The sequence below is a fragment of the Otolemur garnettii genome, unplaced genomic scaffold, assembly GCF_000181295.1.
Source record: "Otolemur garnettii isolate 467f Iridium unplaced genomic scaffold, OtoGar3 scaffold00007, whole genome shotgun sequence".
Taxonomy (NCBI): domain Eukaryota; kingdom Metazoa; phylum Chordata; class Mammalia; order Primates; family Galagidae; genus Otolemur; species Otolemur garnettii.
The window spans coordinates 4,414,682-4,431,712 of record NW_003852402.1 but is presented as its reverse complement, the minus strand read 5'-3'; the positions used below and the strand labels follow the sequence as shown (position 1 = coordinate 4,431,712).

At 57.2% G+C, this 17,031-nt stretch overlaps 1 protein-coding gene across 1 annotated transcript in view; it reads left to right on the top strand.

Moving 5' to 3' along the window:
- The window catches only part of PRR5 (proline rich 5), a 27,065-nt gene extending 10,559 nt beyond the window's left edge, over positions 1 to 16,506 (top strand). The window contains exons 3-8 of the mRNA XM_012801272.2: positions 4,866 to 4,914; positions 6,667 to 6,724; positions 11,485 to 11,576; positions 11,877 to 12,017; positions 14,075 to 14,210; positions 15,537 to 16,506. Of these exons, the coding sequence (XP_012656726.1) occupies positions 4,866 to 4,914; positions 6,667 to 6,724; positions 11,485 to 11,576; positions 11,877 to 12,017; positions 14,075 to 14,210; positions 15,537 to 16,012 (952 nt within the window). The 3' untranslated portion in view covers positions 16,013 to 16,506. The remainder of the gene's footprint in view (positions 1 to 4,865; positions 4,915 to 6,666; positions 6,725 to 11,484; positions 11,577 to 11,876; positions 12,018 to 14,074; positions 14,211 to 15,536) is intronic.
- The last annotated feature ends 525 nt before the right edge of the window (positions 16,507 to 17,031 follow it).

The following is a 17,031-nucleotide window of genomic DNA, read 5'->3' as shown; positions in this document are numbered from 1 at the left end:
TGGCCGGGGCCTGGGCTGGGTTTCAACCCACCACCCTTGGTATATATGGCTGGCACCCTACCCACTGAGCTACGGGTGCCGCCAACTTATAGAACATTTTTATCAGCCCAAAAAGAAAGTCTGCACCAAGCCAAGTGTTGTGGTGGGCGCCTGTAGTCCCAGCTACTCAGGAGGCTAAGGCAAGGAGATCACTTGAGCCCAAGAGTTTGAGGTTCTGTGGAAGTCTGCACCCATTAGCAGTCTCCTCCTACCTGCCCCTGTCCTGGCAGAGCAAACGCCAGTCACCTTCCTGTCTGGATGTGCCGGTCCTGGGCATTTCGTGAGTGGAATCACAGCACGTGGCCTCTTGTGCCTGGCTTCTTTCACTCAGCATAACGCTTTCAAGGTTTGCACACGTCGGAGCCGGTGTGAGTACTTCATCCATGTACGGCCAGGCGACATTCCCTTGTGTGTGTGGAGAGCACACCACACACGCTGACAGGCACAGGGTGGTGTCCACCCGTGGGCTGTTCGGATGGACATCATGTGCGAACATTTGTGGGGCTGTGTTTTCACTTCTCCTTCGGGGGAGCCTAGGAGTGGAATTCCTGGGTCATTTGGTAACTCTTATGTTTAACTTTTTGAGGACCTGCCCACCTCTTTTTGCACCCGTATTCGCAGGGTGGGAAGGTTCAGTTTCCCTACATTCTCCCAGCGCTTGGTACCGTCCGCTTTTTACTTCTACCAACATGAGTCAGTGTGCAGTGGTTCTCACTGTGGCTCTGCTGTGTATTCCCTGGTGACTAATGACATTGAACATCTTTTTATGTGCTGACTGGCTATTTATGTAGCTGTGGAGAAATGTCTGTTCACATCCTTTGTCCGCTTTTTGGTTGGGTCACTTGAATTTTTATTGTTGAGTTATAAGCATTCTTTGTGTTTTCTGGGTCTAGACCTTTATCAGATGCTGACTTGTGAATCTTTCCTCCTGTTTGGTGACTTGTCTTTTCTCTGTCTTGATCGCGTCCTTTAAAGCACCAGAGGTTTTAGTTTGGGTGCTGTCCACTATCTCACACTCTCATGATTGTTTCCTTTGGTCACTTTTCTTGTAAGGCACAGGAGTGGACACACTTTGCAGAATAGTTTTTACACAGAGAGAAACATCTTAGAGAATAAGTCCCTCTGGGTTGCAGAAGGCTGTCAGTTTAAGGACTCAACCCTCTTTTTATCTTGATGGCTGTGTGTGGCATTGTCCCCAGAGGACACCCCATGTGATTCACCATCTTAGAACCCAAGGCCCCGGGTGCCCTGCTTGCTCTTGGCCATGAGGACTTTCCCCTGCACTTGTGGTTGACGCTGCCTGGCCTGTGTTGTCCTGCAGGATGCCCATCTCCACCATCCAGTGTGACTGCTTCTGGTCTGCCTTGACTGTGAGATCCAAACCTTTGGGGCAGGGCAGGGCAGGACTCAGGCCTCCCCCTGTGGCCCCACAAGGCCTCTCTTGCCTCCTCCTGGGCTTGGCCGAGTCAGATTGTCTCTCTGCCTGGCTCCAGCACTAGGTCCTGCTGGCCCTGCCTCTCCTGGCAGTTAGCAAATGCCCACAGCCATCCCTCATGAGGCTATCATCCCAGGTGACACCAGGCTGTCCCCCTATGTCCCCTGAGCCCGCTGAGCCCCCTGCTGCTGTATGAGGCCACCACACCCCTCTTCTCCCTCCCTTGGGTGGGGTCCCCTTCATCCCCAGCATGCATGGGGCTGGTTCAGGTTCCCCTTGGCTGTGTGGCCCCCCTCCTTGCTGTCAGGGGCCTGTGCCAGCAACCCTGTTTGCTTAAGTTTCCCTCAGTGCTGGGCAGGGCAGCTCCCTGCCCCCCAATATCCTGTAGGAAGTGTGTGTGCTTTCCACCCACTGGACTGGGAATCCAACCCTGGGTTCCCTTGTCCATCCTTCAGACTCATTCTGTGCCTCCCAGAGCCTCAGTTTCTCCATCTGTAGAAAGAACGTGTTTCCTGCCTCATAGGGCTTTGGTATGCCTGGAGTTCGTGTGTATGGCCTCTGCCCTTTCTGGAACATCTGAGCTCATGCATCTGGAATGAGGGCCTTGCAGAAGGGGGTCCCAGGGTGCTATAGACAGAAGCCCCCTACTCGCTCATCATGAGCACCCACTAAGTGCAGGCTTTAAAGGCTCATGTGGCCTCAGCAGTGTTCCTGACCAGAGGCAGCGGGGCCCACAGATCAGATGGCTCCCCGAGCAACTGCAGGGCCTTCTGTCTCCCAGAGCCATGTTTGTGCCCTTAGTCAGCAGCCAGGAGAGTCAGCAGGCCCAGTGCAAATCTGGGGACACTCAATTAGTGGTACCCCTCACCCCTGCCCGGAAAAGAGCAACTGAGTTCATTTAGTGTCAGCTGCTGCTTGAAAGGAAGGAGAGAGGAGGCCCAGGGAGCCCAGGGGCAGGACAGAGCTGCCACCAAGTCAGGCTTCACTAGAACCACTCCGGGTTCTCCAGCCTTGGTGAGCTGAGGGGCTGCTTGTCCCTAAAGCCTTGTTCAGTCCTCTTTCCCTTCACCTCTGTTCACACCCACATGATCGCCCTGGGAGAGGGACCAAGGGAAGCTGCCCTGAGCACCTGCTCACGGTCCTTGCGGCCCCTGGAACCCTCCTGCTCTACGTCCAGGCAGATCTCCACCCACAGGAGAGGATACTGAGGTACAGACAGGTTTGGGGTGTTGTATGGCATCACACAGTGTGCCTGTAGGCATCATGGCTTACTTCTCAGCCCTGATGTCCTGAGGGGACTCCTCCAGACCCCCCTGGACCAGTGATGGACAGGTGTCAGGATGCAGGAGCCATCTCTGTCACAGTCGCCGGGGTACTGGCTGCCTCAGCCCAGGCCACTGACCTCATTGGACTGCACTTAAGTCCTAGATCCCAGTCCACATGGCACTGGTGCGGGCACCAGCCCTGAACTGGGCCCAGCCTGTAACTCCATCAGGAAGACAAAGTGTAGCCATACCAGAGGGGCTTCTAAGAGCCAGAGCACCCACTCAGCTGAGTCTAGGGAGTCAGTAAGTTTATTGTCATCAAATTGAAGTTAAGATAGTTGACTGTGGCAGGAACAGCTGAGTTTAAACTCCTGATAGCCAGAAGCACAGAGGGAAGTATGGGAAACCTACAGAAAGTGAGCCTTTTTCAGGCTTTTCTCTTCTATTGCTTTTGAAAAATCTGTCCAGTCCCCTCTGCAGGTACCTGAAATGACTGTGCTGGTTGACACTGGGCAAAGTGGTCTGGGTTGTCCTTGGGGAAGCCAGTGGCTGTTCCATGATCTTCAGAAACTTTGGTCAGAATATTAAAAGCTCTTACTGTTGGTTGTAAATGTACAGAGAAATGAAAAAGAAAGTATAGTAAAATGAATTTTGTATTTAGTATATTGTCGTTGAAAACATTAGGTATATAATAGTTGGACAATGTTTGCCTGTTCACGTTTTACTAATTTGCTACACTGTCATCTCTTTCGGACAATTCCTCTTTCACTTACCTGTTTTAATAAAACATCACGGCTCAACTGGCTAAGGCGCCAGCCACGTACACTTAAGGTGGCGGGTTCGAATCCCCAGCCTGGACCCGCCACACAACAATGACGGCTGCAACCAAAAAATAGCCGGGCGTTGTGGCAGGCGCCTGTGGTCCCAGCTACTTGGGAGGCGGAGGCAGGAGACTCGCTTGAGCCCAGGAGTTGGAGGTTGCTGTGAGCTGTAATGCCACAGCACTCTACCCAGGGGGACAGCTTGAGGCTCTGTCTCAAAAAATAAAAAAATAAAAAAATAAAACATCACCTGTTTTTATCATTGGGAAGCAAGGAGGCAGCACAACTACAGCCTTTGCTGTCTGTGCCTGAACAGCTACAGGCCACAGGGACCAATCACAGACCAACTTTAAAAGAAGTGATGCAATTGGTCCTGGTTGTCCTTTGCATCTGTTATCTGAACTGTGATTTGTGAGCTAGAAAGCTAGTGGCAGAGCTTGTGCCTGATGCAGTTGCTCAGTTAATGTGCTGGAGAACTGAAATTTGGGCCACATTGGGTGACTGATGTTGCTTACGTAAACCTAGGTAACAAACTCATATCAAAACTGGGAAGAAGGAGGAATGCCTGTAATTCAGGACCAGTTAGAAAGTTTTCCCAATGAGAATAGCAACCTAAAAGTAAGGATTTCTGGTGTATTTGCTGCAGAGCAAAAGGACTGTTGGTGAGGTCGAGTCTCAGGCCTCGACGTTGACAATACCTGTGTGATTTCAGTCTGTGGGTGGGAGAAACTGTCAGTATCAAGTACAAAAGACAAGGTTCAGTCCCATGTGGCCTTGGGCTGTAGTCACCTGCCTTCATGAGCCTCTCTTGCCTCCCCTGTGAAAGGGGATCCCTGATCCCATGCCTGCCACTGGGTCGGTGAAGACTGGATGAGCTTCTCTGGAATAAAGGAGGGAACACTCTGGAAGAAGCTCTGCAAGGTTCTAGAGAGGAGGAGCCCATGCCAGGGCTGGGGCAGGTGGAAGAAGGAAGTGAGCTGGCCATTGCAGGCCCAGCCCTGCCAGGTGTCTGCCGGAGAAAGTACGAGACACAGCCCCCTTCATTTTCCCTGTGGGCCCCCTCAGCTTCACGTGAAACAGGTGCAGGGATGCACGTGATGAGCCACAGCTAGGGACCATGGAGGCCCAGATGTGCGGCCACCTGGAGCCCTGCACCTCTGGATGAATAGGGCTTGCCCACCTTGCATGTTTTTAGGCTGAGCAGGTTGGTCTCCTGCTGCCCACGAGACCCCACCTCACTGCCTGGGTCCCCCCATGCCTGCTGAGTGATCTCTAACTCATTCTCCTTTCCGCTCCTACCCATAGGCAGCTGCTGAAGACGGAGCTGGGGTCCTTCTTCACGGAGTACCTGCAGGTGGGTGAGCTGTGCTCCCTAGACAGGCTGGGTGGGCTTCCTTAGCTGGCCAGAAGGGATGGGGGAGGCACCCACTCCTGTGGGTAAGGGGCACTAGCTCCACCGCTGTCCGCCTAGAGTTCCGAGGATGCACCTCTCTGTGACTCAGTTTACCCACATGCTCAGTGTGGACTGTTGTAAAGGTTAATATAATTAAAAGGTGCTGGCCACATGATGGGCTCATCATTACCTGACTCCTCCACCCAGCATGTCATCCCAGATGTCGTGTTTGGGTCTGCACGGCCCTGCGCCCTGACCCTTATGGTGATGATGGTCACGGTGGCATCAGTATCCCCCAAGGCCTCTGTCCCAGGTGCTGCGGCACTTGGTATTCATTGCACGCCCCCACCCCATCGCCAGACCTGTGCAGCCGATGAACTCACAGATCCTGGGCTCAGAACCTGAGGTTACAGGGCAGGGTCAGGGAGCCGCAGTGCTGGGCCCTGTGCAGTACTGAGCCCCTCTGCAGGCTCGGAGTGAGACGTTCACCTTGCCCAGCAGGTGAGCCGAGAATGGGCCTTTGGTTCCTCATAACACATGAGTTTGGGGGTTTTTTAATAATAATTATTTAGCAGCTTTATTGAGGTATAATTCATATACTATACTCTTCATCAGCGGTTTTCAACCTGTGGGTTGCAACCCATAGGAACCGTATTAAAGGCTCACAGCATTAGGAAGATTGAGAACCACTGATTTAAAGGGTACAATTTAAAGGTTTTTTTTTCTTTGTGTAACATAGTCTCACTCTGCCATCCTAGGGTGGAGTGCTATGTTGTCATAGCTCACAACAACCTCAAACTCCTGGGCTCAAGCAATCCTCTTGCCTCACCCTCCAGAGTAGCTGGGATTGCAAGTGCCTACCACCATACTCGGCTAGTTTTTCTGTTTTTGATAGAGACGGGATCTTGCTCTTGTTCAGGCTGATCTTGAACTCCTGAGCTCAGCCTCGCGGAATGCTGGGATTATAGCCATCACACCCCACCAATTTAATGGTTTTTAGTATATTCACAAAGTCATGCAGCCATCCCCACTATCCAATTTTTGAACTTTTCATCAAAATAAAATGATGCCCCCCCCATCCCTCCCCAGCATGAGGCATCCAGTGTTCTACTTCTGTCTCTGGACTCGCCTATTCTGGAGTCAGGCAGTGTATGGCCTTTGGTGTCTGGCTCCTCTCACTGAGCATAACGTCTGCAAGGTCCTCCCAGTAGCCCGAGTCAGGATGTCATTCCTTGCATGGCTGAATAATGTCCCATTGTACGGATGGACCACACGTCACTTAACCTCCTCCTGTGTTGGTGGACACTTGGGTTGCTGCCACCTTTCAGCTGTTGTGAGTTGTGCTGAGACTGCAGGATTTCGGGCTCAGCCACGATGCCCAGGCAGCGTTCCACCAGGTGGCCAGCCTGGCCTTGGTAATTAGCCTCCTGCCTCTTGCTTCGAAGGCTTTTCTTCACCGTGGGTTGTGCAAGGCCCCCAGTGCAGGGGACTCCACATTCAGGTGTCCTTATGGCCACCACCTCTTTCTTGACAACCCCAGAAAGGTTTAGTCGTGGCCTCCCAGGGTGAGCTCGGCAGCAGCATCTATGGGACCTTGGCGAGTTGCTTCCCCCATCTAGGCCTCAGCTGTTCTGTGAACTCCTGGGGACCCTGCTGGTCAGGACACTCCAGGGCGCCCACAGGGCAGTGACCCGCCTCTGTGTTTACCTTCAGAACCAGCTGCTAACGAAAGGCATGGTGATTCTCCGGGACAAGATCCGCTTCTACGAGGGTGAGTCTGGAGGCCCAGGGACAAAACCATGTTGTGTGCTGCTGTGGCTGCTGGGCTTGCTGGTCACACTTGGTGCCAAGGGGCAGTGGCACCAGGGGTGTGCCTGCTGGGAATCGTGGCATGGCCAGACTTCACCTAGGTCCCCAATTGCTCTAGGTGGGAGGTGCAGCTCTGGCCAGGACTAAAAACAGCCTAAGGGAGCAGGGCCAAGATCTGTTCCCAAGAGAGGGCCTTGGAGGAGAGTCTGTATCCTAAACCTGCTAGAGCTTAGGGAGGTCCCTGCTTCCCCACACTGTGCATGCCCATGGGCTCTCTGTCCCCGAGGAGTCCTGTCCCAGAGGCCTGAGGCGGGTGCAGTCTGGGTTTAGGGGGCTTGGAGGGCAAAGATTGCCCGGATACTCACAAAGGAAGGGGCAGGCAGACATTTGTAGCTGTGAGGGGGCCGCTGACCCCAGTGGTGAGTGGCTAGGTGAATTTCTCTTTCTCGGATCACACTCACCCTATGAGGCCTTCAGGTCATTGTTCCCAAATGGGAACAACATGGTGATGATAGGCAATCGTTCTGCAAGTCAGGAAAGGCAGGATTTCAACACCCTTTATCCTTCTAGAGGCCCCTGAGGCTCTAGCTGTCCTTTCTGCCTAGCATAGGCTCAGCAGGGGGCAGAGGCCTTAGCCCTCTGCCAGGTCCTGGCACCCTCAGGCTTCCAGGGTCTGAGGGGCTTGGGGCAATAGCCAAAGTGTGGGCATCCTTGCAGGACTGAACTGGTGTGGGGAAAGGTCAGATGAGGGGAGGGCTCAGCTCCGACCAATCCTCCCTAGTTCAGGGAGTGCTGCGTGCCAAGCCTTGTGTGGAGTCAGGTTCCATGGCCATTTGTTGAGCACCTACTATGCACCAGGCAGTGGACAGGTGCATACTCTGTGCCAGACTCTGTCTGCTAACCCATCTGATGCCCCTTCAGCCTTGTGCAGGAGCCACGATGTTTATCCCCACTGAACAGGGAAGGAGAGGTGCCCACAGGTTTGGTATCCAGCCAAGGCACCACATGGCTGCTCCATGGCGGAGCCAGTGTGAAAAACGGGCAACTGATGTTCAAGCCCATGCTCTGCTCTCCACTGCTTCAGGTTCCCCCGTGAGCCTTGCACTGATCCTGGGAAGAAGGGGTGCTAGCCCATTCCCTGGAGGGGGACACTGAGGCCTGGAGGCCCGGCTTGCTCCAGGTGAACTCAGAGCTGCCTGTCCTGTGTTCCTTCCTCACCTGCACTGTGCACAATGTGTGGGGCAACCATGGCAGGAACAGAGAACGGCTGTGAAAACCGTCAACCTGAGATGGGGAGGCACAGGCAGCCAGAGGTCTGGGACGGCTTCCTGCAGGAGACAGCATCTGAGCGAAGGCTGTGGGCATTTGGCACCTGAGGAGGATGCCCTCCCATGCCCCTCTCCCGACTCAGCACATTCCTGGCCGTGCCTGTGCCTCCCACCAGCTCCAGCCCAGGGGAGCCAGGATCGCTGGAGAAGGGCAGCTTTGTGTGGCATAGTGGAGCTCAGCCCGAAGCAGCCGGGCCTCACGGTGGGAGTGCCTGCCTGGCAAAAGGAGCAGAGGGCAGCCCTGGCAAGCCCTGCATTAGGGTTCAGCCCCTCACTCCACCTCGCCAGCCCTGGCTAACCTCCCCAGGCCTCAGGGCCCTCCCAAGGCTGGGAGTCAGAGCCTTGGCCTCCAGCTCCCAATTGCTATACACATAGCATTTCCTCTCTGGCCTTGGTACCCCATCTTAGAGCTGTGGGGTTAGACAGGCTCCAGGCACATGAGGGCTCACTACATGTCAGGCCTAGGCCACCTTTGGGAACCCAGAGATGGACCAAAGTGACAGTCTAGTGGGATAAATGTCAGGGGGAAGGGAAGCTCTGGGGAAAGAGGAGTTAACTCCACACTGGCAGTCGGGGCTGGGCTCCATGGAAGTGCTAGCCATGTAGCTACCTCCATACCCTGAAGTGTGGCCCCAGCAGCCTCCCCTCAGTGCTTGCCACACAGGTTTGGGTCCCTGTGGGACTCTTGTAGAGACTGCGTGTCCCCCTGGAGGGGGTGGATGGAGGAAGGCTGGTAGCTACAGGTGGGGCAGCCCCATGACCTCGCTCCCTGCCCCTTCTCTAGCCTCCAGGGAGGTCTTGGATGTCAGTACCCGAGCAGAGCGATTCCTGGAAGTGGGAAGCTTGACAGAGCAGCCTGGAGGCAGAGGGCCCCTCCCCTAGGAGAGGGTGGAGGGCTGGCTCACATCCGAGGCTGTGGTCTGCTGGTCTCCATGAGGCGGCTTACGGGAATCAGCTCCAGCCACAGCCAGGGTGACTTCTTAGCAGCCAGAATCTCAGGGGCTCTGAGGAGGAGCCTGTGGTCCTCTGCTGACCCCAGGCCACGGGATCTGCATCTCTCATCCATCAGGAAATCCGAACTTGGTTTAGGTCATGTGAGTAGACCTGCACCCCCAGTGGCCTTCACACATCCTCCTCATGCCTGTGCCATGACCAACCCCTGCCGCACACCCAGGCCCTATTCCACTGGAGTCCTTGCTGGGGCCTTTGTCACTGCCCTGTGGCCCTCACAGTGCCTGGGTCTTCGTGGGCTATGAGACTTAAGCCAGATCAGCCCATTTTGTTCAGGGCCTATACTGACGGCCCTTGGCACTCTCTGTCTGCATAAAGGAGGTGCAAGAGACACACACTGACCAGCCTGCCCGTGAGGGCCAGTGCAGACCACACCACCATGAGGGCTGGCCACCTGCTAGAGTCAGTGCCTGCCAGTGCCAGGCCCAGGCTGAGGCACGGTGCACACGCACGCCCAGCCACGCCCTCGGGCAGCAGACTCTGGGCACTGGATCATTTCCACTTTTAGCCTGCCCACAAGGGAGTGTTCATCACCCCTATTTTGCAGAAGGTTGTAACCACTGAGGCTTGGCTCACGGAGCTTCCTGGGTCCCACAGTGATGCTGAAAGCAGGGCCTCAGCCCCGTGCCTCTGATACACTGAACCCTGACAGCCCCCCTGTACCCCCGAGGATGGTCCCCAGTAAAGAGTGCTGCCAGCAGACAAGGCTGCCCTTCCTGGCCTCTCGGTCAGCGTGTGGCCCAGCTGGGCCTGGATCCTGTGTTTTACAACATCTGCTTTCCGCAGTGTTTCCGCCCTGTGGGCTGGAGAACGGCCCACACTCAGCAGAACGCTGGCCTGGCAGGTGCCCAGAGCCACCCCGTGGTTGGCCCAGGGACTGAGCCGTCTTTCTTTGTGCCGCAGCGGCACTGAGGGGACTTTGTGTGCTGGCGCAGTTCGGTGGGGTGTGAGCATCTGCCCATCGCGGGCATTCCTGCCAGCCTCCGGTGCCTTCGGAGCCAGGTGTGGACCACCTGGGAAGGCTGGGAGTGGCTGTTGGCCACACATGGGCCTCCCGGTCCTGCCCTTGGCCCAGCTCCCTTCCCAGTGTCCTCAAGCACACACAAAGACCCAGGGCTTTGGGGGGAGGAGGGGCCATAGTCCCAAAGAATGTGAAGAAAAGAGAGGGGAAGGCCCTTGTCTGTCCTCAGCATTCCCATGGAAAACTTGAAGTAATTCTGGCCTCACCTGGGGGTGTCCAGCATGCGTATTGTCCCTCACTGGAGACGCTCATAGCAGCCCAGATTTTTCCAGCCATTTGCTAGTCTAGCTTCCTGGTGGGGGCCCTTCTAGGCAGCAGAGGCCTCAGGGACAGGTGCCAGGGCCTGCTCAGCCCTGGGCCCAGCAGCCACATCCCAGCTCCTCTGCTCTATCCAGGCCGAGGGCTGGCAGTTCTGCATGTCATGTCTCCCAGTGGAGCCTAGAGCCAGCCCAGGGCACCTTGGCTATCCCCATCTCCCAGGGCCAGCAGAAATGGCCCACAGACTTTATCTCCACACCTGCTCCCCACCTCTCTGCTTCAGAGGTTCACGTGCCAAGACATGCCCCACATGCCGTCCATCTGACAAGCCCAGCCCCCATGTCCTGCCTGGACAGCACCTCCTCCAGGAAGCCCTCCCTGCCTATTTCTCTCCACCCCGTCTCCTCCCCAGACATGCTGCTGTTGGACGTGGTCTTTGTGGTTCCCCAGGTCTCACCTCTGACAGCCAGGCTGGCCTGGTCCTGGGCTCTTGGGGTCGTTCACTGTGGTAGATCCTCTTCTCAGTATTCAGGGGAGGTCGCCTCTTGCCACTGTCCTTGTAACTGCTGTCCAGTGTCTTGCTTCCCTATTGCGTGTTGGGTGCATTCCCCAGAGTCAGGCCTGGCCGAGTAGGTGCTCAGTGAGTGTTATGTTTGGGGACACATGGGTGGTAGATGAGCCCCTCTGTTGCGCAGTGGGGTTCTTAGGAGGGTCCCATGAACCTGGGACGGGAGCTGGAGCTCCTGGTGAGGGTACACGTTTGTTGGTCTTGTGGGTAACAGTGGCACAGGGACTGTCACCTGCCATCTGCTGACAGACCCTGTGCCAACTACTTTATGCCATAGCCTCATTTTGTGCCGTCATTTATGGTAGGTCTGCCCTGGTACTGTCCCATTTTATAACTGGGGAGGCTGAAGTTAGGCGGGGGCCCCGGGCCCAGAGCTGCCATAGGATGGGGTGGATGTCGACCCTAGGCCAGTGCCTCAGGACCCAGGCTCCCGCAGCCCGTGTCTGCATCCTCTGGCCTGTCTTAGGTGAGGGGAAGTGTCTGCCGGAGCCAAAGCCTTTTGGGGCTGGGCAGTGACATCCCCCCCATGCCCACAGGACAGAAGCTGCTGGACTCCTTGGCAGAGACCTGGGACTTCTTCTTCAGTGACGTGCTGCCCACACTGCAGGCCATCTTCTACCCAGTGCAGGTGAGCCCCAGGGGCCTGCGGAGGGGCATCTGCTCCGTCTGTGCTGTCCTCCAGACTGAGCTCGGCCATCCCTGGGCCTCTCAGGACCTGTTTCCTCACCTGCATCATGGAGATAAGTACACCCACCAACACATAGTAGGGGCTCTGTGTGACTTGACAGAGGAAACTAAAGTATGTCCCCTATCCTTGGGGCAGGCTCATCTGAGGGGTGCTGGGGCCCTGAGGATCAGCAGGTACATTCTCCTGTATCTGGAGGAGGGGACAAGGCCTCAGGTGACACGCAGATCACTGTGTCTGCAGGGAAAGGAGCCATCGGTGCGCCAGCTGGCCCTGCTGCACTTCCGGAACGCCATCACCCTCAGTGTGAAGCTGGAGGACGCGCTGGCCCGGACCCACGCCCGCGTGCCCCCTGCTATTGTGCAGATGCTGCTGGTGCTACAGGTGGGGGCAGGAGCCGTCAGTGGGCACGGGGTTGGGCAGTGGGCCATGGTGCCTCTGAGATCAGGCTCCCCCTAGGCAGAGCCTGAGATGGGGCTTTGTGGGTGTGACTCATAGGTGGGGATCCTCTGGGGAAAAACCTGCCAGGGAGATGGAGGCAGGAAGACAGGTTCAGGACAGAAGACACCTTGGCCTGGACACACCTGACCCCGCAGGGTATCTGGGAATGTGGACGGGTCCAGAGCTGCTCCCCTCAGTGCCAGTCAGACTGAGGTTATGGTATGTGCATACATACACACACACACACACAGTGGCCCCAGACATCTGTCCAGAGGACTTTTTTTTTTGAGACAAGAGTCTCACTGTGTCACCTCGGTAGAATGCTATGGTGTCACAGCTCACAGCAACCTCAAACTATTGGGCTTAAGCAAGTCTTTTGTCTCAGCCTCCCAAGGAGCTGGAACTACAGGTGCCCACCACAATGCCTGACTATTTTTTTTTTTTGGTTGTAGTAATTGTTGTTTGGCAGGCCCAGGCTGGGTTTGAACCCACCAGCTCCAATGTATGTGGCTGGCACCCTAGCCACTGAACTATAGGCACCGAGCCCCAGAGGGCTTTTATAGCAAGGACTGCTCTGGGGAGGGGCTCCCATCATGGTCAGTGGCTACATTCTGAGCAGCAGGGCTGAGGGTCCTGTCCCAGAGAGGAGAGAAAGGGGCTGCACAGCACCCAAGCCGGTACTCACAGTGTCCGAACCAGGTGCTCCCACACATGCTGCTTCTGAGCCCTGTAGGGGAGGCAGCACCTCTGAATCCCCCTGCACACATGAGGGGCAGGCAAGAGGACAGCATAGCAGGCAAGGCACCCACGGGGTGGAGGTTTTGCAGGTCAGGGAGTTGCACTGGGTGAAGGCTGGTGGGTACTCCACCTACCCATGGGACTTTAGGATTTCACTGTCCTAGTCTGTGACATGGGGGAGGCTGGGTATGAAGATCTTGGCTCCTGAAAGCTGGCTCTGTGATCTAGTGACCACCTGGACTGGTGGCCAGGGTTGGGCCAGTGCTGTCCCTTGGTGATCAGTGTCCCCTGTGCAGCTCCCTGGGGTGGCCCCTGCTATCCCCAGACTGTACCCTCCTGCCCCTTGTGGGTGAGCCCCTGCAATTGCCTCATCACTGCCTTGCCCTATTTTGAATGACCTGGTCTCCCAAAGAATCTTCCCCTGACCTTGTCCTGGTGAGCTCAGCTCTGCTGCCTTCATGACCTGGTGGGTCTGAGGTCACAGCTGCTGGTCCTGTGTTTGCTGGTCCTCCCGTGTGTCCCATGTTTCACCTCAGTGGGGTTCTGATCACAAGAAACAGTGAGCCGTAGCTGGGGCCATCATCATCCTGTCCAGCCATAGGCAGAGATGATTCCAGGGAGGCTGGGATCCTCCACGCTTGTCAGGTGGCCTTACCGAGGGGGCTTGTGGAGGCCCACCCCCCTCCTGTCAGCTCAGGCTGGGATACAGGGGCTCCTTTCCCAGGCTTTGACTTGAGTAAAACTAGAGGTAGGTTGAGCCCTTCCAAGCTCTGGATGAGGGAGGCATCGGGAGGTAGGGACATGGCCTGTTCCTGAGTAAGGGGAGGAGTGTGGGGCACAGGAGTGTCTGAGGATGGGCTTTGACTGCCCCACGTGGACCCAGACCTGGGCCTGTCCTGCCTGTAGGGCCCCCGGGGAGAAGATGAGTGCTGGGGATGCCAGCAAGCAAGCTTGGCCCTCTCAGGGTGGGGTCAGTAGGTGTCCTGAGGGACTGCTACAGGGGCAGGGAGTGCAGGGTGACCAGCTGCCTTTGGCTACAAGGCTCTTTTCCACCAGGCCATTGTGGTCTCCCAGCCCACAGGGACTGCTATATGTGGCTGGCAGCCACCGAGGGTGTTGGGCAGTAAATGACTCAGGCCACATGCTCTGGAGAGGGGGCAGGGACAGAGGGAGGTGCTGTGCACCCTGCCATGGGGCAGAGACCCTATGGGAGTAAGAAGGGAGGCTGGGCTGGCTGGTGACCCTCCCTCAAACTCTTACAGGGGGTGCATGAGTCCAGAGGTGTGACTGAGGACTACCTGCGCCTGGAGACACTGATCCAGAAGGTGGTGTCACCGTACCTGGGCACCTACGGCCTCTACTCCAGTGAGGGGCCCTTCACCCACTCCTGCATTCTGGGTAGGGCCCGCCTGGGCTGGGTACGGGTGGCCAGTGGGCTGGTAGGCACGTGAGGCCCCACAGCAGAGCCAGGATCAGCTTTCCATGTGAGCAGAAAACCTGCCCTGCTCATTCACGGCTGTGGCGTGTACTGGCCTGGACATGGGGATAGGCTGGGCGGGCAGCCCCACAAGGGCTCCTCATTCCCCAGGAGGGGACGTTTGTGCTCAGTGACTAGAAATTGGCCAGGCAGGGCCTTTTCCACATACAAATGCCTGGAGCCTGAGAGCTCCCTGACCCACCAGGGAACCAGAGGGAGGGGAGGGCTGAGGTCTGGGTGGGCAGGGCAGAGTCTCATAGATGGAACATCTGGGGCTGACTGGTATGTCCAGCAGAAGCAGCCACCAGCCCCGGAGACCAAGCCCCACCCTGACAGGCTTTAGTCCCTTAGGTGAAACAGACCAGTGAGTTCCCAAAGTGACTGCTGGGGTGACAGACAGGAACATTGCAGGCTGAGGAGACAGTTGGTACATAGGCCACTTGGGAATGTGCCCCCATCCTACTGGTATACAACCCACTCCCAATGTGTCTCAGCTCAGGCAGCGTCCTGAAGCTGAGGGCAACTTTGGCCACCCAGACTTTTTGTGGCCCTGGACATTGGCCCCCAGCCTGGGCCAGGAAGGACCCTTTGCTTCCCCAGTCCAGGAAGGACCCTTGAGGCACGCACTGAGTTCAGCCCTGACACCTGGTGGTCTCTTCTGGGACTGCAGGGTTGGTCCTGAGTGGGAACCAGAAACCTGCCCCTAACTGGCCTCAGCCACCAAGGCCACTGCCTCCTGCCCCAGTGACTGATGGGGCCTCCTCACCCGGTACAATCCCATCACTGGGGATAGACTCCCAGCCTGCCCTTAAGTCAGGCCTTTCACACCTGCCCTTGCATGGCACCATATCCTGACCCTGTGGCTTGCCCACATAACACACGGACCCCAGGGGACCAGCTCTGAGGGCAGGAGCTTTGTCTACCTAGGAAAGTGCCAGCACCTCACAGGCACCAGGACCCTTAGGTTCCACAGGTAGGGAAGCTGAGGCCCAGAGGGGTTATGCAGATTCCAACCTGGGCCATTGACTTGAGGCCCTACAAAGGGTCACTGGGACCTAACCTGCCATCAGGGCTGGGAGCCTGCATCCATCCCCTGGCAGGTGGGCCCTGGAGGGCCAGACCCAGAATCCAGGTCAGTCAGGCCTTCCCGGGAACAGGCCAATGCACAGGTGCCAGGGTACGCTGGGCAAAGGAGAGGGCAAGCAGGTGGCCATCCTGCCCTGTGACTGTTGTATCTGTCTCTCCAGAGAAACGCTTCCTGCGCCGCTCCCGTCCCGGAGATGTGCTGGCCAAGAACCCAGTAGTGCGTTCCAAGAGCTACAACACGCCACTGCTGAACCCCGTGGCCGAGCACGAGGCGGAGGGCTCGGCATCCGGCAGCACAAGCATCCGCAGGCATTCCGTGTCCGAGATGACGTCCTGCCCCGAGCCCCAGGGCTTCTCTGACACACCCAGCCAGGGCCCTTCGGGGGCCTTCGGGTCCTCCCCGGCCCCCCACTCGGGGCCCTGCCCCAGCAGACTGTGCCCACCCAGCCAGCCCCCGAAGCAGGGCCCAGGCCCGGCCTCTGGCTCCCTGCCCACCTCCAGCCCTGAGCACCTGGTGGACCAGATCCTGGAATCCGCAGACTCGGATTCTGAGGGCATTTTCATTGACTTTGGCCCTGGCCGCAGCTCTGGTGTATCCGACTTTGAGGGTCCTGGGGGCCGGCAGAGCGTTGTGTGAGGGCCTTGGGGCTGGCCTCACATTTTTACTGAGCCCCACGTGTGCGTGTCCTTGTGGTGTGTGCGTGCGAGACTTTTATACTGTCCTGGCTAGTCCTCCCATCGGCCTCTTCACTGGCCTCAGTCACTTTATACTTCTGGGTCTTTGTTGGAAATCCCTGCTCAGCCTACTCAGCCTAGGTCTGTTTGGGGATGTCTGTCTGCATCACCCAGGTGCACAAGTCAGCCTCGTGGTGTGGGCGGGATCACTCACTCCCGCCCCAGCCCTCCAGCCCACACCCACCCACAGAGAATGTAAACCGCTGTGTCCTGCCCATGCCAGGCCCCAGGAGGCCCAACTCCAGCAGACCTGCCCCTGCACACATCAGACCTCACTCTGGGCTGCAGCAGGGCCACAGTGTGTGGCTGTCTCAGAAGCCTGCTAGCAGCCTGTCCACCCTCTGCCAAGGGGCAGCCGTGGGGACAGGGGAGGGAGGAATAAAACCTGTCACCCTGGCTCCCAGGCTCGTGTGTGTGGTCCCAGCCCTGGGATAGCCCTCCTGGGTACTCACCCTCAGGCCTTGCCCCGTGGGGTTCCCAGGCCTATGGGCTGGTGTGGGGTGGGGAACAGACCTAAGGCTAGTGTCCAGCCTCAGCTTGCTGTCTGCTCCACTTGCTGGCCCTGATGGAAGGGCCTGGAGCTTGCAGAAGGAAGAGCTAGGATGCCAGGGCTGAGGGCTGGGTGTGGATCACAGGCTCTGATGGGGGGGAGGGGTATGGCTCTGACTTTGCCCCTGTTGTCAGCCAGGATAGACCCACTGGGGGCCACCTGGGATAGGAGGGACTGTCTAACACCTACTCTGGCCACCTCTGCAGACTTTCTGCCCCCATACAGGTTTCCCCTGGGCCCTCAGGTTGTCAAGAGCATCCCTCTGGCCGTAACCGGGCAGGGGCCACTCTTTGCAGGGCCCCCAGTATTCCTGAGAGCTGCTGAAGGCCAGCCTGGAGCCAAGGACATTCAGGGCAGAAGCTGAGCCTGGG